Source organism: Emydura macquarii, unplaced genomic scaffold (assembly GCF_026122565.2).
Source record: "Emydura macquarii macquarii isolate MOO-44397 ecotype Brisbane River unplaced genomic scaffold, CSIRO-AGI_Emac_v2 contig_383, whole genome shotgun sequence".
Lineage (NCBI taxonomy): Eukaryota > Metazoa > Chordata > Testudines > Chelidae > Emydura > Emydura macquarii.
In genome coordinates, this window is record NW_027130520.1 from 14701625 (window position 1) to 14723980 (window position 22356).

The 22356-nt window shown below is 38.5% G+C and overlaps 1 protein-coding gene across 3 annotated transcripts in view; it reads right to left on the reverse strand.

The window, feature by feature from the left end:
• CSMD3 (CUB and Sushi multiple domains 3) overlaps positions 1-22356 on the reverse strand; it is a 1042296-nt gene that overhangs the window by 336728 nt on the left and 683212 nt on the right. For all 3 annotated transcript variants that reach the window (XM_067537409.1, XM_067537408.1, XM_067537407.1), the window contains one exon: positions 8359-8528. In XM_067537409.1, the coding sequence (XP_067393510.1) occupies positions 8359-8528 (170 nt within the window). The remainder of the gene's footprint in view (positions 1-8358; positions 8529-22356) is intronic.

The following is a 22356-nucleotide window of genomic DNA, read 5'->3' on the forward strand; positions in this document are numbered from 1 at the left end:
TTTATTGTCTAAAGACAAAACAGTACAATACAAAAAGGAGACACATACTCTCTTTCCAGGAAGCAATTCTAATCTCACAGCATGCTCTTACACAGAAGGTGTGCTTCAAAGATACACCATATATTCACTTATATTTATATCATGGCTGGTTAGAAGTTAAAGAACACTTATTATATCACTTAAAATCTGACCAACTAATTTCTCAACCTGTTCTGTTGTTTTCCTTATCTCTGTTTTCAATATCACATTCCAAAACAGCTGGACATAGAGGTATATCCCAACCTGTGACAGGACACACCATTCCTGTATCTTGGCTTTGACAGGCTTCCTGTTTTCTAATGTCAAAACTGACGTCAGCCTTGCAAAGTGTTGTGGGATACTTGACATGGGTAAACAGAATTGTAGGAAGAGTATGATATATTCAGTTAACATAACTTCCCAACACACACACACACACACACACACACACACAAACACACACACACACACACACACACACACAGTATATTATATTAATACCATTCATATAATATCTATTAATGTAGTGTATACTCTGCCTAACATATATGTATTGGCTAATACCACTCTATCCAGTCTTATGGGAGACGATTGCAAAATCTCCTCAATTGTGGCCCTAGTGAAACCAGAACTGAAGAGAGCCACAAAACATTTTAGGAACAAGACAAAGTAAATCTTGGTGAATTCCCTATGTTCTAAGTTTCTCATACCTACTAATGTGGCTAAATGTGGGAACTTCCTGAAAAATACTCATTTAGAGAAAAATTTTCTAAGGGATCTCTCTCCCAGAAAATCCACTGATATGACAGACAGACTCCTCCCCCTACCCCGAAATCTGTTTAACTGTTCAAGGTGGGTGAGGTAATCTATCTTTTATAAGACCACCTTCTGTTGGTGAAGGAGACAAGTTTTTGAGCTTAACACAGATCTCTTCTTCAGGTCTAGGAAAGGTTCTCAGAGTGTCACAGCTAAATACCAGGGGGAACAGATTGTTTAGCATAAGCAGTTACCACATGTTGTAAGAGACTATTCAAGTCTGCAGTCAGGAGCCTAGCCACTCATTTCAACACAACACAGTGCTCTCCTGAAGTGAACTGTAATGTTAGAAGAATCCAACTCAGAACATAGAAGTGCTTCCATTATCTTCAGACTTGTCTACACATACTGTGCTGCAGCAGCACAGCTGCATTGGTGCATCTGCATTGCTGTAGCGCTTAGTGAAAATGCTACCTATACCGACAGGAGAGCTTCTCTCGTCAGCACAGGTACCCCACCTCCATGAGAGGCAATATCTATGTTAATGGGAAAGACCCTCCCATTGACAGAGCTGTCTACATGGGGGTGGGGGGAAGGTGGGCAGTCGGTCAGTATAACTACGTCACTCAGTGATGTGGATTTTTCACAGCCCTGAGCAACATAGTTATACTGACATAAGTCTGTAAGTGTAGACCACACCTGCAAAAAATGTTACATATGTTCTAGCCACAAGGATACTCTCAGTAGAAACCTCACAGGACTTAACCACTAGCATAGGAATTGTTTAGGGATAGCCAGAAATAGCCACCCACTGGTGTAAGCTATTTATTTATCCGGGTTTCTTGGGGGGGTTTTTTGCACTCAGTACTCTGATCTACAGACAGCAGTCAAAGAAGCTCTCTCAGTATACTGAGAAGACATCATTAGGATATGGCTTTCTGAAGCTTTGTCTTCAATGACGCAAAGGTGGAGGCTTGGGAGTTTTTTGTTTGGTTTTTACAGCAAGATAACTAACACACCACAGTTATCTCTCCGTAAAATCCTAAATGGATTTTACAAAACATTTGTAGTAGTCAAGATCAGCATTATGCCGTCTGCCTCCGGTTGACCTCACTTAGTTTATCTCACAATAAAACTACAGTAACTTGGCTCCATTTTTTTTTTTTTTTTTACAGCGGCATAGCTAACACATTAGTTAACCTTTGATAAAAAAGTCACTCTTTTTTGTTAGTGAAGGCACCAGAATGCCTTCTTCAGAAAGGACACAACCTGGATGATTTTAGTTGCTTCAAATTGTTTAGCATGTATGGAAGATATTGACTTTTTCTTCAGGCTAACCACTATACTTGGGATGCACTTCCAATTCTGGTCTGCCAAGTCACTGCTCTCTTCACACCTAAATACATCCATAAAACTCAATACTTACATAAGGTTCACAGGAAGTAATTCACATGAATGGTTCAGAGGAAGTAAACAAAACAAAACCAAACAAAAGCTCTAATCTAAACAATCAAGGTGTCCTCATGTCTTAGATGATTAATGATCTTGGTGTCATAACTCAAATTACTCCTTACCCACACCAACACATATGTTTCTCTTCTCACTCATCACTTCCAGGGAAATCACTGGAAGTTAATTGGAGTTTTGCTATTGACTTTCATAGAGTCGACACTCCACCCTTAATGTCTACAGTTAGACTGTTTAAACTTTGGGATTGGGACTATGTCTTTTATTTATTTAAAGGTTTTTTTTTAACTTTACTCTTGAACGAGAACATCTACATGCTTGTTAAATGTACATTAACTTCACATCTTTAGTTAATTTGTCTTAATTTTCATGAGTATATTCATGTTGACAAATCTTCAGGTACTTTTGAAAATTCTACCTATTATGTGAAATTGTTGTTGTAAGAAAGCAAGAATGAAGTCATATAAATAAAATAAACGGAGTTCATCTAATGTAAAAGAACTACTGATTATGTGTTTGCAAGTCCCCTTGTGAAGTTACACAATTGCTATAGTAAGCGATCCAAATGTTCTTCAGATAAGAGGAAGTGTGCATATATGACCCATCAAATTCTTGGTTTGATTAATTAATTTTAAGATGACTATGTTGCCATCCTTTTTTGGACGTAGCTTTTCCAGGAAACACTTGGTAATTTGTTTATGTATGATAATGACTTAGGTTAAGACTTCACCTTAATCAAAGTGGAACTGACTGACAGCATGTAAAATTAATAAGGTTTTGAGGGGATTATTTAATGAGCTGGGGGAAACCTAACAGGCACCATGGAACACACAAGTTAGACAAAGACATCTCTTAAGGATGTCAATAATACAAAGATATCTCTGCATCATGCAAAATACAACTGAACTGAAGCAGGGAGAAGTATTTTCAGCTAAATCAGCAAGGCGATAGATTAAGAAGTTTAAAATAGTGAGAGAGAAATAAAACAATATTTTTTTTAATCACACTTCAATCATTTTATTCTTAAACTCCTTCAGATCTCTAGGATGTATACCATCTGGGCCTGGTAACTTACTGCTTTTTAAATTTATCAGTTTGCTCCAGACCTCTTTTTATGAAACTTTAAACTCTAGGAACACCTCATCTTTATTTCTAGAAAAGAGTAGGTCCAAGGTAAGTATTTTATTTTAGGCAATAAGAGGACTCTACTTTAACAAGAGAAACTGAGAACTAACTGCCTAACATCAACTTTTGCTTTTTCCCAGTACCATCTGAGAGATTATGAAATATAGTCCTTCTGTGGATTGGGTCATTTGGGGAGGAATTATAACTTCTTTGCATGTCATCTTTCCTCAAAATCCCCCAGTATGTAGTAGCTCTGCCCTGTCCCCAATTCACATAAGCATTGAAACTTTTATAATAATTGATGATGGTACTGTTGCTGCCTGTCAAAGAATTTAGGAGAATTTACAGTTTAAGATTTAGGAGGAAATTAGAGTTTATTATTGTAATTCAAAGGTGGTGACTTGATATGCAAGAATTCCAATTACCAGGTGATACTTTTATTTATTTTTTATCCCTATTTAACTCAGAGAAAAATTTTGAGTGATATTTATAGCTATATTGCAGTGCTTTTTCTCCCCTGTAACCAACTTTGCACTCTCCTTGAAAATGAAAATTAAAGCATCATATTAATTAAATGTAAAATAAATTAAATATGTAAAAACACTCCAAGTCAATGTTTTGTCCAGAAATGTAAAAGGAAAGCTTATGAACATTGAAATCCATGTCTTTGTCTAGGCAACGCAATCATAAATCTTCTCTGAATACCCTGTGTGCAGATAAAAATGGCATGAATATAGCAGGGAGAAGAGTTGTGTTGCTTCCAAATTAAACTCAAAGCTACCTCAATAGAATGTTTTCATTTTTACTTACAGATAACAGATTTGGATAGTTCCATTTTATTTATGGTCATAAGGAATTCCATCCACAATTTTCTATATAAAAGCCTACAAAGAAAAAATGGTATATTTACTTCTATCAATGGTGTTGGGATAGTGATCTAGATGCAGGCCAGGACCTGCTGAGTCCAAATCTCATCTCCAACACAATGTGTCTATAGGGTCTTGAATAATGACTGGAATATTGGTATTTCAATACTGAATATTCCAATATTGAATATGGATTGAATATTCCAATATTGGTATTCCAATATTGAATATTCCAATATGGAATATTGGTATAGAATGGTACAGCTTGCTCATGAGGGACAGGGCAGGGAAAAAAGGGAGGGAGTGTTGCCTTATATATTAAAAATGTATACACTTGGACTGAGATTAAGATGGAAATAGGGGACAGACTTGTTGAAAGTCTCTGGGTAAGGATAAAAGGGGTAAAAATGAGGATGATGTCATGGTAGGGGTCTACTACAGACCACCAAACCAGGAAGAGGTGGATGAGGCTTTTTTTAAACAACTGACAAAATCATCCAAAGCACAGGACTTGGTGGTGATGGGGCACTTCAACTATTCAGATATCTGTTGGGAAAATAACACAACAGGGAACAGATTATCCAACAAGTTCTTGGAATGTATTGGAGATAATTTTTTATTTCAGAAGGTGGAAGGTGGAAAAAGCTAGGGGAGAAGCAGTTCTAGATTTGATTTTGACAAACAAGGAGGAACTGGTAGATAATTTGAAAGTGGAAGGCAGCTTGGGCAAAAACAATCACAAAATGACAAGAGTTCATCATTCTAAGGATTGTTAGGAGGGAGGGAGGGAGAACAATGAAATAAAGACAGTGGATTTCAAGAAGGCAGACTTTAGCAAACTCAGGGAGTTGGTAGGTAAGATCCCATGTCTAACAGAAAAAACAATTGAAGACAGTTGGCAGTTTTTCAAAGAGACATTATTAAGGGCACAAGAGCAAACTATCCCATTGCATAAGAAAGATAGGAAGTATGGCAAGAGATCACCCTGGCTTAACCAGGAGATCTTAAGTGATCTAAAAGTCAAAAAAGAGTCCTGCAAAAAGTGGAAACTAGGTCAAATTACAAAGGATGAATATAAACAAATACCACAAGTATGAAGGGACAAAATTAGAAAGACCAAAGCACAAACGAGATTAAACTAGCTAGAGACATAAAGGGTATCAAGAAAACATTCTACAAATACATTAGAAGCATGAGGAAGACCAAGGACAGGGTAGGTCTGTTACTCAATGAGGGGGGGAAAACAATAACAGAAAATGTGGAAATGGCAGGGGTGCTAAATGACTTCTTTGTTTCGGTTTAAACCAAGAAGGTTGGGGGCAATTGGACATCTAACATAGTGAATACCAGTGAAAATGAGGCAGAATCAGAAGTTAAAATAGGGAAAGAACAAGTTAAAAATTACTTAGACAACAGATGTCTTCAAGTCACCAGGGCCTGATGAAATGCATCCTAGAATACTCAAGGAGCTGACTGAGGAGATATCTGAGGTATTAGCAATTATCTTTGAAAAATTTTGGAAGACAGGAGAGATTCTAGAAGACTGGAAAAGGGCAAATATAGTGCCACAAAAAGGGAAATAAGGACAACCTGGGGAATTACAGACCAGTCAGCTTAACTTCTGTACCCAGAAAAATAATGGAGCAAATAATTAAGCAATCAATTCGCAAACATCTAGAACATTATAAGTACAGTCAGCATGGATTTGTCAAGAACAAATCATGTCAAACCAACCTGATAGCTTTCTTTGACAGGGTAACAAGCCTTGTGGATGGGGGGGAAGTGGTAGATGTGGTATATCTTGACTTTAGTAAGGCTTTTGATACTGTCCCACATGACCTTCTCTTAAACAAACTAGGGAAATACAACCTAGATGGAGCTATTATAAGATGGGTGCAAAACTGGTTGGAAAACTGTTTCCAGAGAGTAGTTATCAATGGTTCACAATCATGCTGGAAGGACATAATGAGTGGGGTTCTGCAGGGATCAGTTCTGGATCTGATTCTGTTCAATGTTTTCATCAATAATTTAGATAATGGCATAGAGAGTACACTTATTAAGTTTGCAGACAATACCAAGCTGAGAGGTGTTGTAAGTACTTTGGAGGATAGGATTATAATTCAGAATGATCTGGACAAACTGGAGAATTGGTCTGAGGTAAATAGGATGAACTCAATAAGGACAAATACAAAGTTCTCCACTTAGGAAGGAACACTCAGTTGCACATGTAGAAAATGGGAAATGACTGCCTAGGAAGAGTACTGCAGAAAGGGATCAGAGGGGTCATAGTGGATCACAAACTAAATATGAATCAACAGTGTAATGCTGTTGCAAAAAAATCAAACATGATCCTGGGATGTATTAGCAGGAGTGTTGTAAGTAAGACACAAGTAGTAATTCTTTGGCTCTACTCTGCACTGATTAGGCCTCAATTGGAGTATTGTGTCCAATTCTGGGCGCCACATTTCAGGAAAGATGTGGACAAATTGGAGAAAGTCCAGAGAAGAGCAACTACAATGATTAAAGGTCTAGAAAACATGACCTATGAGGCAAGACTGAAAGAACTGGGTTTATTTTGCCTGGAGAAGAGAAGACTGAGAGGGACATGATAACAGTTTTCAAGTACATAAAAGGTTGTTACAAGAAGGAGGGAGAAAAATTGTTCTTAACCTCTGAGGACAGGACAAGAAGTAATGGGCTTAAACTGCAGCAAGGGAGGTTTAGGTTGGACATTAGGAAAAAATTCCTAATTGTCAGGGTGATTAATCACTGGAATAAATTGCCTAAGAAGGTTATGGAATCTCCATCACTGGAGATTTCTAAGTGCAGGTTAGACAAACACCTGTCAGGGATGGTCTAGATATTACCTAATACTGCCATGAGATGATGGGACTAGACTAGATGACCTCTCAAGGTCCCTTCCAGCCCTATGATTCTATGAAATCACTACTTTCTTCAACTTAGATTCCCTACTGGTAAAATGCCATCACTTGTAAAATGGAATTCTTACATACCTCACATGAGTGTTGGAAGAATTAGTTATTTAATGTTTTAAAATAATTTTGAAGTTAAATGGTAAGCATTAAGTCTCTTATCAATTAGTAATGTAACAGGATAATTAAAGGATGCATAATTAGTAACTCTGTAAATAGCAGAGCAGAATAGGAAATGTAACTTCTGCATTATTTGGTATTCCTTTGTAGTAGATCATTTGCATTGGATTTGATAGAGTTAAATGTTGTTTTATTTTAGTTTTGTTTTTTTGTTTTGTTTTTCCATAAAGCACAGGACTATTTTTGTTTTTTCCTATTAGCCTATTAGAAGTAGTAGACTGTTTTCAACTTGGAATGTAAATTACTAAACAATGTATTGAGGTATAAATGTAAATATTTTCTCAGTCCATTCTTAAAAAAAATACCTATCTTAAATTTTTTTAAAAACTGAAGTTGTTAGGGTGATAGCTCTCCATCAAATTAATAATTTGAGTATTGGGATCAATCCTTAAAAAACGCTGGGAACCTCCAATCACTCTTTGATATAACTTGGAATTGACTTCAGATGGAATTAATGGCACTCAACATTTTGCAGAAGGTGCTACATACGTGTAATTCTAGACCCCTTATCAGTGCATTCCTTGTGTGCCAGTCAAGAGCCATATACAATTAAGCCTCTCAATCTAATTGGACAGGGGGGAAATTATTACTTATTAATTATTACTTCCTAGACAAGAACACACATTTTTGAAAATTTTGATACAAAAACATGAATCATAGGAGACATGCAACCCTGTTAAAAGATTAATGTGTGACACTGGGAGTAGTAAACTTATATACAAATTTAAGACTCCATAGTATGCTTCAGTCTTAAAATGTTTCTATGGCTATAAAAACATGGAAATATGATCAGTTTATGGATATGTAAAGATGGTAGACGAGGCAAAAGGTTGCCTTGTTCTTTACTTTTTAGATGAGGAATTGTTTTAGATAGAATATATTTTATTGTAATAGCAATGATAAATGTAAACTCACATGAAATTGTAATGCTACATACAGATGAACAGCAAAATGGCATGAAAACATTACGTATTTGGAAATAATATAAATGTATTACAAAAGTGACAACCTACCTTAAGAACATCTCCTTGTGCTAAGTGAAATGTTCTGGCTGAAATATTGATTCCCTTCCCTGCTTGTACTTGAATGCTATAAATGCATTCATGGTTGTTTTCATAGTTGAGTGGGTAATTGGGAGACAGCAAAATTCCTTCATTATTTGTTGCAGAGGCTCCACATTCAGCTGCAGGTAAAAACAGAATGTTGAGGTATAGCTTAATAGAGAACATAAATATTTTCAACAATGGTAAGTATGGGATGTTAATGGAATCTAAGAAAACATTAGCATTTGTTGTTATCTAGAGTCTGGCTATACAATAAATGCATGACAGTGAATGATGAAAATTTCTTCACTTGTAGACTCCGCACATTTATAAATTTATAAAATAAAGTATACTAATTAATATACAATAATTTTGAAATCTGATAATAATTATAAAGACAATAATGAAAAATATTTTAACAAGCCTCTATTTTTGTTTGTTTGTTTTTTAAGTTCAGTCTTTATTTTTTCCAAAAATTACCAAAATCAAAAATTAAATGAAAATAATAATACTTTGGAAGTCAAATGGAAAATCTGCACAGAAAAACATATCAAAATGTATCTAATATTAATTTAATAAAAATAAGCACAATGGGTGGATGGTATAAATTTACTCATGGAGTAAATTAAGAAGAGTTATAAATTGAGAAATTACCAACTGAATAAAACAGAAATAAAAACAATAAAAAGAAAATAATTCCAAGACAAGACGTCCATTAAGACAGATTACAGTTGAGAGTACATAACAGTAGTTTAGTAAAAAATACATTACAGTGATGTTTTAATTATTCCAAACACAAACATTAAACTGGGCAATTGACAGTTGAGGTTAAAATAAAAAAAAATCCAAATATCCAAACAACCAAATTTATGGAAATTTGTAGTTAAAGCACCAAATAGCCTTTCCTCTGACTTGTAGTGATACCATGCAGTAGGCATATGATTATAATTAAGACATTTTAGTGTTTGTGGTCCCAGAATAGATTAAAATGATAGTTAAAGGACATTAGATTCCCCCCCATCTCCTCCTTGGGTCACTATAGTTTAGGGTTATTTGGGTGTCCTAACTGTGAAATTCCATATCTTAAAAACTCTGGCTTTATAATGCTTGTTTCTGGGATAATTACATCGTTCATGTACATTTTTTCATGTTTCATGTTTTTTAACCTAAATCACTGGTATGCACTCTCAGCTTTAACTCCATTTTAACATATTTTTCTTTTGATTTTAATGCCTGGAAATTTTCTTAGTTTATTATTTTACATACTAAACAAGAAATCCAAAAGAATGATACCATGCAATACTGGTAATTATTTTAAGATACATATGCTATATACCTTAAAACATTTTGTTTCATTATTTTTAACTTTTACAGTCAGATATACACTAATACACAATGCTTGGAATAGCAGAAAGCAACCAATGCATAATGGCCAGATAAGCTGTGTAGTATCACCAGAGCAGCACAAAGCACCTAGAGTTCATGGTCCACTTCCTCCTCCCTTCTGTCCTCCAGAATCCCTTCCACAAACTCCCTTTTCTCCAATTCATCTTTCTTGTTTCATTCTACATTCCCTGTGAGTATACACGCAAACAAACCAATTTCTCCCACATTCCTCCTTATAGACACATGCACACACACTAGTGAAACCTCTAATTTCCCCCTCCCTCTTGACCTTATTGTTGAATACATCTGATGTAATGGGCAGTTTTGAAAAGAAAATTAATGATTAGTTGTCATCTTTGCAATTATTTGTCATAACTGATTATACTCCTTCAATTGAGGCTGATGCATAAAGTCATCGTCTTCTGAGTTATTCATGAAGAATTGCTCTCTTTCAAAATGGATACCACCTCCATTGTCCTTAATGAGACTGAGGCCAGTTAAGATGCCCCCTTTTAAAATGACCACTGCCTTCCACTGGCCCTTATGGAAATGAAGACAAGGAAGCTAGTAGACCCCTATGTTTCCAGAAGGTGGGGAGGAGCAGATGAATATAAACTGTGGCCATTTTGCTAAGAGCAGCCTGTGTCCTTAGTTCTATTGAGAACCTATGGGAGTTAGCGATGATTTTGAAAGGGGGCAATTCTTTATTCAGTTTTCTCTAGAATGTTATTCGTCAACATCTGTCGAAGAAGAAACTTTCACTTATGATGAATAACAACAACAAAAATCATCACTGATCCTTTTAAAAAACCTCCAAAGTAGATTAAGACAAGGTTTTAGTGAGTTTAAACCTTAAGATAATTTGAAGAGTCTGCTATTCTGTTATTAAAATCATTAGGACAAAACAAGGTTTCACATGTGGTGCTAAATTTCTTTGAGGACCTAATTTTTACTTAATTTTAGCTCCAACAGATTAACAGATTAATTAACAGATTAACAGTCTCAGAAAATGCATTAGTTACCCAAAGAGTAGCTGTAATTTTGAAAAGATGCTGTATTTTTCACACATAACAGAAAAGCTGAATCTCTACTTAAACTTAAAACTCAACTGTACTTTATCTATGGAGCCATGATCCACAAATTCATACTAAAATGACCTTATGAGTAAATCGCAGTTGCAAAATCCTAGTGAAGATAATATGATTTATTACAATTGCAAGCATCCATCAGTATGGCATCTGGGCATGTTTTACAAAGTTTAGATTAAAAGCAAACTACATTTTCCCCACACACATAAAGAGAGAGTGTGCATGTCTTCCTCCATACCTGCTGTTGTGTAAGAGAAAACTAGCTAATTCATTAGCATAGGTGAGGAAATCTAGCTATTAGACTAACTGCCAAGAGAAGTCCAGAGACTGTAGTTAGTGAAATTCCTGGACAAAAGATGTTTTACATTAGTCTCTAAAAAAGTCCAGACAAAAACCCCAAACAGATGTCTGGATAAGTCAGTATTGTTAATGATACCTGTAAACTAAGGATCAGATTGTACCTTACTATTCAGAGAGAGGAAAAAAGCTTTAAAAAACCTGGCATATGTATGAGGTCTAAGTCCTTGTGATGTCTGTCATGGAATAGGTGTGAAAGCCAAGCCACAGTAGTTCTCAAAACCTTAGAGGGTAAAAAGGGTTAGGCAATGCCCATACCAGTTAAACAAGCAATCACAGTTCAGGGGAAACGCACACTGTAGATTGTGATAATGGCCACTTGTTTACACCTTCTCTAAATGATTCTGCTTGTGGCAGATATGTTGCTGCATGCATGCTCACCTCCCAACAGTAAACACACAATATAGCTCTAAATGTTTGTGGCATTACTTTAAGGGTAAAAAGTGCATCTTTTAGGATTTTTGGGAAGTGAAGGTTGATTTTGTTTTTTAAGAATAGGGAATGTTTTGTCCCAATTTTTTAGCAAATTACAAGTTGGGCAATTACATCCTGCATATTTAAATCCCTCTGTCTTTTCAGCTAGGAAAGAAAAATACTACTTACTTTATAGTAACTGTGATTGTTTGAGATGAGTTGTCCATAAAAATTCAATTGCAGATTATGTCAGTCTTTCAATATCAACGCTGTGAGGTGCAGAGTGTGTGGCTTGGAATAAAGCACTTGTTTGTGACTTTGAGGTACTATGTCTGAAAGCAATGATAAGGTTTGTCACAGTTCAGGGCAACTGCACTTGTATTTCCCCTCTATGGTCCAGAAAGAGCACTCACTTTTTAGGCGGCTGGCTCCTCAACTGTGACCTCTTTTGAGCAGAGGACCCTGTCTCTCTGCCTCCTTACTGGAGTTTTTCAGGCTGCATAGTTCCCTGCCTATACTGTGAGTGTCTGGAGAGCTGTGGTCACCTGCCCCCATAAAATCTCTCGCCCACAATAATACATAAACTTAATTTTGTAAGATCTCCAAGAGATACTGCAGAAAATTGCAAGATTATCATAGGCTGTGCAGATAAAATTTGGAGATCAGCATACCAAAATTGCCTTGGCCAGGCAGGATTATCATCAATTTGGCTTCTTCCTGCTTGAGCTTCTTGAAGACTGATAGTATTGTCGCTGCACCAATTCTGCCATGATCACCCCTCGCCCCCCCGCCCCCATCCATTCGGTGCTAACAGTCAATCCACGACCTGACCTTATTAGGGTATGCCTATGTGATCGGCTGTGCCTTCGGCTCTCACGTCATATATGGAAAACGAAACTTAACTGACCATGGGAAACAAAACTTAACAGCAACCAGGAAACGAAACCTATTGCAAGTATCCCCCGGCCAATCTGGTGCTGGCACGAAGCCCATAAAAGGGGTCTTATCCAAGCCCCTGGCTGAGAGCCTTCCCGAACTACCAGCCTGATCACCTGGTCCGGACTCTCCTGCTCTGGTGCCCCCCCCGAGCGCGAATCGTCTCTTAGCCGGCCGAGTTCGAGTTTTTACGTTTATTATGCTTGTCCCCTTCTCGCCTGGATGGTAAGGAGTTAACTGTCAGTCTGTGTTGAAACTTTACATTCCTCTGCAGCTAGCTGCCTGTGTTACATTTCTCCCTATCAGTCTGTAACTTGCAGTTAACTGTTTGTTGTCTTTTCAAATTAGTTTGTACCTGGCAGTTAACTGTCTGTTTAAAATCATTCTGTGTCTTGCAGTTAAACTGTCAGTTCAAATTCAGTTTATATTGTATAGTAATTGTCTGTTTCATATTCTATTGTATTAGTCTAGAAATGGTTAAAAATCTATATTATTCCTGTTGTTTTATAATACAATTCATTTAGTCATTAATTGACTCATTATTGACTCTCGGGGATCATTAACCTGCCGGAACAAGTATTAATGGAATTAGAGAAACATATAGAGAAGACCCAAGAGCACTGGGATCAAAAATGAATCTGAAGTGGACTCTGAGTCTGACCCTTCTGGAACAGAAGTGATGGCAATTCCTGGTGGCAAGAGGGTCCACGGTGGGGAAACCCCACTCACTGAATATCAATCATATTATATCATCTGTTAGGAACCACTCATGGTTATCGTCAAACTTTCCATAGAAGCAAGCGTCAGAACATTTTGAATTCCTGGAAGATGAATCATAGATGACTTTGTGTCATATGCAAAAGTTCCAGGGACTTGCCACTTCCTGGCATTGTGGAGTTGATCTTGCTTTGCTCTGCTTCTTCAAGTAAATATAGCGGTAATATTGTCTGTCATGACTTGTATGGTATGCCCCTTTGTGACTGGTAGAAAGACTGTGCAAGTCTGGTAAATGGCTCAACTCTAGGATGTTTATGTGAAGAGTTGTTTCTTGTAGGGTCTACAAAACCTTGAATTAGCAAGTTGCCAGATGTGCTTCTTAGCCCAGCATTGATTCATTCATCACTAGGGCCTTCAATGGAAGTGGAAGGAAGTATGGAATCCCTTTGCAAGCTATTTATGGGTCCATCCATCACTTTAATGTCAACAGGACTCAAGGTGGAGCATGAACCAACATGTCCAGATGATGTTTGCTTGGTGGATATAGACTTCAATCACCCTTGCATTCAGTGAAGGTAAAGTCTGGCATGCTGAGTCAGGATGCCATATGACCCAGTAGTCTGAGATGTTGTTGCAGTTGTTCTTGGCTGAGCTAGAAGATTGGTGCATGGGACGAACAAGCATAGATTTTTTGAGGGTGGGGACAGGAAGGGAGGCAGATAAGTCATTGCTATCACGGAGTTCACAATTACCTTAATGAACTCTATTTTTTTGTGCTGGGGTCAGTACTGGCATGTCTTTTTTTATTTTCAGACCTAGTCAGGCAAATGGAACCAGAATCTGGTACAGGAAATCTGTTATTTGTTGATGAGATTTTCCCCAAACAGCCAGTTGTCTAAATATGAGAACACTTGGATTCCCATTTTCCTGAGGTAAGTTGCCACTACTGGAAGACACTTCATGATCTCTGGGGGTTGTCAACAGGTCAAATGGTAGTACTTTCTGTGGGTAATGACAACCACCCTCTAGAAATCTTAGATACCTTCTATGTGCTGGGTGTATCACAATGTGAAAATAGGCATCCTGGAGACTGAAAGCAGTAACCCATCATTCAGACCTAGGGATAGGATCATAGAAGCAAGTGACACCATCCCAAACATGAGCTTTCTAATGAAGGTGTTTAGTTTTGGTTCCTATTCTCCTCTGCTTTTTGGGAATGAGAAAGTAAAGGGAATAAAACCCCTTAGTGGGATTTCTTGTACGCTCCAAAAATGAAAAAAGATTGCATTTCTTGACATTGATCACTCTCATAAGAAGGGTCCCTGGATAGCAACGGAGAAGGTGTTTGAGAGTGGGAAAGAGACTGGAATTGGATGGTATATCCCGCCTCTATAATGCCCGGAACTTGCTGATTTGTGATGGTGGTGTTCCAGAACCATGGAAATGGTATAAATGGTTCCCAAAAGGAGGGTATGGAAAGATCTGAAGCTCTCAAGTGAGCAGTCAAATCCACTGCCTGCCAGTTGAAGGAGTTAAGTGAGTTGACACACCAGTGAAAACAGAGGATTTTCCTCTAGGAAACTGATGTTACTTCCTTTGTGGAATCATCTCATTTTTGTTTGTTTGTTTAACTGATTTTCATAAAGAAATAATCAAAAGTACAAAAATGTAAATGGCTTACAGCTTGCATATGTTTCCAAATTCATCACGCCTCACAGGATCTCCAACAGAATAACATAATTACACAATTTTACAATTTGTCTGTAAGACAGACAATACATAACCAAACAATACTACATAGATGTAACATGCTAGGGAAGGGGTAACAGTAATAAAATAAACTACATACATGAATAGGGAGAGGACGGACAGAGAGTACATGGGAGGAAAAAAGCAGGGAGGTTAGGTGTAATGGAGGTTGATCATTCTTTGAGCCATCTCAACATTTTTATCAAAATGTTTCTAGAAATGGGGATTCAAATTTCTTCAAATTCATATAATTGCTCTCTACAGTAATAAGCTATTCTTTCTTTGGGTATTAAGTCAGAAAAAGCCGAATGTCACTGTTCTATTCTGAATATAAGGCTACTTTTCCATTTTTGTAATATGTGCTTGGTGATCACTGAAGTCCTCAAGAACCAATGTTTTTGTGGTGGTGTTCAGCCCAGTTTAGCAGGTAAATTACTGATGACATTTTCAGGTGAGATTTGACTGCTGAATCTGAGCACTATTTTAACTTTTGTGTCCACTTCTTTCCACAGCTGCTTGACTATTGGTCAGTCCCATGACATCAGGGTTCCTTTTTCTTTGTTACAGCACCAGCCAAAATCAGAGAAGGCCTTTCTCTTGTGCAACTTCTGTGGTATCCCATGCATTTTGAATAAAATATTTTGTTGCATCATACATAGCCTGAGATCCACAGAAGAATCTTTAACACTACATAATATGCTCTGCTATTGGGATTCTTTTAAGGGCTTTGATAAATCCTTTCCCCATAGTTTCACAAAGAACTCCAGACTAATGGAGTTCCTCTTCATTAACAAAGTACATATAGAGGACTTTGGCCTGGGAAGTTTATGAAGCATTTCTAAGATTCCAACTTATTTGGGGGCCTCTGGCAGTCCTAGGGCTTCTGGACCAACTTGATACATTAGCCAGTGTCTTAGTTGTAAGTACTGCCACTCTACTAAGGGTGACAGGTCAAAACATTGCTTCAGTGAGAGAAAAAGGACAAAGCCCTCATTATTGAGTAATTGGGAAACACATATGATATCCCTGCTCAGCCATTTCTTCCAAACTATAGGTTTAGTTCCAATCTGCAAGTCTGGGTTGCCCCAATAGGTGCTTTTGCATGACAGTAAGGATGAAATAGGTACCTCTTAGCTACGATAGCCCAGACCTTTTACTGTAGTCCCCTTATTTTACTCCATCAGACAAAAAGAACATAGGGGGATTTGGATGAATTAATTCATGTTAATACATATTCAATTTCCATCCATATGGGCATAAGGATGTTAGCATGCTAGAAACACATATCTGTGACATGATAAAAGTATACTGGTAATTCAGTGTTATACAACAGTTCAGTTGCTTGGTGGTACATTGTCCCCTTATAGAAGGTTGAGTTGAGCTAAACCAAAGTTTTGACAACCAGGAAATGCACAGTTAAGATTGACTGGGTGACTTTAACACTGCCCTCTTTCAGCAGTGACCAAATATGCCCCAATAACACATTCTGTCAACCCCAGAGATGCTGAAATGTACACGTTCTTCACCTACTTTTACAACCCATTCATTCTCACCCACAGGATTCCATCTAACATTATTACAGGACAAAAAGCGAGGTGTTTTGGTTGCCCACGTCACCTTCCCTCTGTGTCCCTGAAGCTAGCAGCAGCCAATGGCAATTATTTGGATATACTCCAGTTGCAGTCAATGACAAAAGCCACCCTCTGCTCCATAACTTTCTTTGCAAAATCTTGAAAAAATATTTTATAATATTTTGATTGGGGATTTCCCCAGAAAAGCTCTTTTTTTCTTTGCCTAGTGTAGAATGGGTTCTTTGGTTCTGAACCTGAGAAATTTGATTATCAAAGCTCTGGATTTAGCTGCAGGTCAGGTCTTGGGGCGAGAGACCTGTGGGCTCTCTCAGTACTGAATATACAGTCCCCAGGTGGATCAAGAATTTATATTTAAAGCCTGGGGATGGATTCTAGAGATTTCCCTTGCTCTGCTCCCTTGGGGATTCCTATAATTCTAAGATTGTTTCTGTGTGATCTGCCTTCCATATCAGCCAGTTTAACGTTAAAAAATTTTATATCCCTGAGGTGTTTCTCAGTTTGGGTGGTCATGCCCTGTATTTAATCTTCTTCTGAGGAAATATGGCCCTCGGTCTCTGACATCCTACCTGATAGTCCCTGCAAAGAGGTTACAATAGCAGATTCTGTGGCTTGGAGAGTGGTGAATGTAGCTTTAATTGTGAGGGTGTCTGCAGACACCTTTTTGAGCAGAGTTAGCACACTCTCACGGTCTTCAGTGATGGACATCTTGGCTTGGAGGGAAGTCTCTTTACCTCTGGACTTGAGGATGGAAGATGAACTCAGACTTCAGCACAGGTTAAAGTGTGTTTTTTGTTTTTTAGAGGGAAAATGATGGTGCTTAGCTGCAGATGGGAATAAATGCTGGCAGATTACTCCAGGACACTTAGGAGTTCACTGTGCCATGTTCTGTGGCCCCCAGCGGTCTCATCTGGTCGTATTGTTGATAGAAGAAATGCCGCCGATAAGGCTGTTTATATGGCTTTCTTTCAGGAGCAGGTATATAGATCCCCAAAGACCTCAGTGTTGCCCCCAAGTCTTTAAGTGAGTGCAGTGCTTCATCAATCTTTGCACTGAACAAGTTATAACCCTTGAATGGAATGCCTTAAACTGTGATTTGTACATTATTAGGAATTCCAGAAAAATTGAGCCAGGGAGGACCTTTGCGTTGCTATATAGGTAGCCATCGTCCTGGAGGCTATGTCTTCTGCATCAAGGGCCTCCAGCAGAGATGTTCTGGTTATAAACTAACCCCCAGCAATGATAGACTTGAACTTGTCTCATTTTCCGTGGTATTTTATCAGTGAATTTAGTCAGTCCACATGAATAAAATCATATTTTGTCAACAAGGCCTGGCAGTTAGCAACTGTAATTTTTTTTCCTGTTTTTTTCTTCCCCTGTAGTTTTTCCTGACAAACAAATTCAATTATTTAGGATCTCTATCTTTAGTGGTCAGCTTTTGTTGCCTCTGTCGAGCCCTCTCATTTGGTGATGCCATAACCAATGAGACTAATGTGGGATGGGTGAAAAATTGTTCAAACCCTTGATAGGGAACTTGATATTAGTGGGTTTCTCTTTTAGTAGCTGGACCAATGAGCCTAGGGGTTACCACAGTAGTCTGGCAGAGTCTAATAGGTCTTCATTTACAGGAAGAGAGAAACAACCTGGTAAGGAGGTATGGAGAATATCTAGACACTTGCAAGATTTTTCTTAGACCACCTTGATGGGAATCTGTTGAGTAGAGGCCACTCTCCTTATGTGCTGTTGAAAAACTGTATAGTTACCTGGGTTGGATGCAAAGGATTCTGACATTATACCTTTATCTTGAGATGTGGAAGAAATGTGAGCAAGGATAGAACATTCTTCCACTTGTAATTCCTCATCTCATGGTGTATTTGTGATACCTGAGTCTGGAATGTGATACTGAAGCAATCCTTCTAGCATGAGGGATTCACCTTGGTGTTCAATAGGGCCAAGGGTGTTAATAAGTATAAGGAGTCCATGGCCAAGGGGGAAGGATACTGCGGATTCATATCCCACCACAGTGTCCTTGATAATAAAAATCAACCCTGGACTCCATGAGAGGGCCAAAATATACAGACCCAAGTGATCTTGCAGATGAAGCTCCCTTGCTGTCCTCCAATTCAGAGAAGGAAAATGAATATTCAGAGGATGGGCTCTATTAGTAAGTGTATTTGATGCCTAGACTGACTAAGGTTGCATGGGTATCGAGGATGTAGTCAGTACCTGGCAACAAAATGTCAGATGAAATTCAATGTTGATAAATGCAAAGTAATGCACATTGGAAAACATAACCCCAACTATACATAAAATATGATAGGGTCTAATTTAGTTGTTACCACACATTGTGGAGTCATTGTGGATAGGTCTCTGAAAACATCCACTCGATGGGCAGCAGCAGTCATAAAAGTTAACCAAATGTTGGGAATCATTAGGGAAGGGATAGATAATAAGACAGAAAATATATTGCCTCTTTATAAATCCATGGTGCACCCACATCTTGAAGAATGCATGCAGATCTGGCTCCTCCATCTCTAAAAAGTTATATTGGAATTAGAAAAGGTACAGAAAAGGATAACTAAAATGTTTAGGGGTATGGAAAAGCTTCCATATGATATGATATTAGAAAGAATTTGCCTGGTACTGAAGTTAGGCTTACTGGCCTGTAATTGCCGGGATCACCTCTGGAGCCTTTTTTAAAAATTGGCATCACATTAGCTATTCTCCAGTCTTCTTGTACAAAAGCTGATTTAAATGATAGGTTACATACCTCAGTTAGTCATTCTGCAATTTCACATTTGAGTTCTGTCAGAACTCTTGGGTGGATACCATTTAGTCCTGGTGACTTATTACTGTTTAATTTATTATTTTTTTCCAGAACCTCCTCTAATTACACCTCAGTCTGGGACAGTTCCTCAGATTTGTCACCTAAAAAAAATGGCTCAGGTTTGGGAATCTTCCTCACATAATCAGCCATGAAAACTGATGCAAAGAATTAATTTAGTTTCTCTGGAATAGCCTTATCTTCCTTGAGTGCTCCTTTAGCATCTTTATCGTCCAGTGGACCCACTGGTTGTTTAGCAGGCTTCCTGCTTCTGATGTACTTAGAAAATTTTGCTGTTATTTTTTGAGTCTTTGCCTTCCTAATTATATTTTTACACTCCACTTGCCAGAGTTTATGCTCCTTTCTATTTTCCTCAATAGGATTTAACTTCCACTTTTTAAAGGATGCCTTTTTGCCTCCAACGGCTTCTTTTACTTTGTTGTTTAGTCATGGTGGCACTTTTTTGGTCTTCTTAACTATATTTTTTTTAATTTGGGGTATACATTTCAATTGATCCTTTATTATGGTGTTGTCGCAGGGTAAGCTCTCCCCCGTAGCCCCAGCGGGGGTAATGAGGGGAATGGGGCACCCCCCCGCAACTACAGTCAACAGAACTGTCTCTCCTGCATGCTGCAGATCCAAGGCCTATCGGCTGGCTCCCGCGATGAGTACCACGGCCTAGTGGTCAGAGCTACTAACCGCTCTCAGATCAGGGAGGTACGGCCTAGTGGCCAGAGAAAATAGTCACCTTCGGGTCAGAGCAGCATGCTCTGGCAGTCCATTTGGGTAGTGGGGTGCTCTCTATAAGAGGGTGGTGCCCAGGGTAGGAGAGGCTCAGGCCCTCCCCGCTTCTCTGAGTCCCAGCCCAGGGCCCTATTGGTATCGGAGTAGTGGGAGCTCCATAGTGAAGGCATCTCCTTGGGTATCTGGCTCCGGGCAGCTGATGAAGGGTGGCTGGTCTCCGACGAGGTCTCCTGGGTTCTTGGCTCCCACCATCAGGGGCTGAAACGGCTTCTGGCTTGGAGCTTTCTGCACACCTCTTCCCTCCTCGGTGGTCAGCCTAGAATAAGCTGGGCTGCTCCATTTTATGCCAGGGCAGAAGTTGGAGCATGCCTAGCAGGGTCTGGGCGGCGGGACTTCCACCGCCCATAGAATTGTCTTAACTCCTTCAGTGCGGGGTAAGTCCGCCCCATCACAGTGTCTTTAAAAATTTCCATACATCTTGTAGGGATTTCAATTTTGGCACTGTATCTTTTAATTTCTGTTTAACTAACTTCCTTATTTTTGTGTAGTTCCCCTTTCTGAAATTAAGGGATGTTAAATTTTATCATGTTAAATTTTATCATGTTATGGTCACTATTACCAAGCAGTTCAGCTATATTCACCACTTGGACCATTTCCTTTGCTCCATTTACGACTAAATCAAGAATTGCATCTCCTCTTGTGGGTTCCAGGACTAGCTGTTCCAAGAAGCAGTCATTTAAGGTGTCAAGAAACTTTATCTCCACATCCTGAGGTGACATGTACCCAGTGACTATGGGGATAGTTTGAAATCCCCCATTATTAATGAGTTTTTTATTTTTATAGCCTCTCTAATCTCCCTGAGCATTTCACAGTCACTTTCATCATCCCAGTCAGATGGTTGATAGTATATCCCTACTGTTATATTCTTATTATTCAAGCATGCAATTACTATCCAGTGAAATTCTATGGCACAGTTTGGTTCATTAAAGGTTTTTATTTCATTTGACTATGTTTTCTTTCACATATAGTGCCACTCCCTCACCGGTACAATCTATTCTATCCTTCCGATATATTTTGTACCCTGGTATTACTGTGTCCTATCCATTATCCTCATTCTACCAAGATTCTGTGATGCCCAGTATATCCATATCCTCATTTAATATGAGGCACTCAAGTTTACCCATCTTAGTATTTAACCTTCTAGCATTTGCATATGTAGAGGACACTCGAAGAAGAACCCATCTTAGCTCTTGAGGTATTCTTAGGCTCAGTCAAAGGAGAGGATTATGGGCCTTGGAAATTGAAAGCCTGGAGCAGATCTCTGTCTCTTCTATGAATCTAATGCTGTTTTTCCTCTCTCACCCAAGGATTTCCCAGAATTATATGATAGGTCTTTTATATGAGGGACTTCAACCCATAGTATCATCTGGAGCACTCTTTGAGGAGTAATCAGATAAATCTGCCCAAGCAAGCCATAATCAGAAGCGGGGCGCATAGACCTCTTTAACAAGAACATTTTCTGATGAACTTCTCTCTCTCTCTACTGCTTTTGAGAATGACCTATAACTGGTCATTGTTTTAGGACCTTTCTACCACACAGAAAAGTCAGTTCTTGAAACCTGGGGATTTATGTTCTGTCATGACAGTGTAAATGGTACTGAGAGTATCCCAGGTAAATAAACAAAATGACAGTTTCCTCATATAGGGAAAAAAGAACACTCTATAAACAGTCCTAGCATTGCGTCCTGGTTTACACTACAAACTTATGTCGGCACAACTATGTTGCTCAGGCACAACTATGTCGGCACAACTATGTTGCTCAGGGGATTTTCCACACACCTAAACGATGCAGATAATACTGACCGAACTCTCAGTGTAGACAGCGATATGTTGATGGGAGGGCTTCTCCTGTTAACATAGCTACCACCTCTACGGGAGGTGGAGTATCTATGTTGATGGGAGAAGCTCTTCCATCAGCATAGGGAACATATTCACTAAGCGCTACAATGGAATAGGTGCACCACTGTAGCGCTGTAACTGTAAATAAGCGATAATATAACTAAGTACCTAACTATCCATTTACATATGAAAGAAGGGCACATTGTGTACAAAGAAGCAGTCACTGCAAATTCCAACTCATAGCCACAGCTGGGGAGAAAGAACT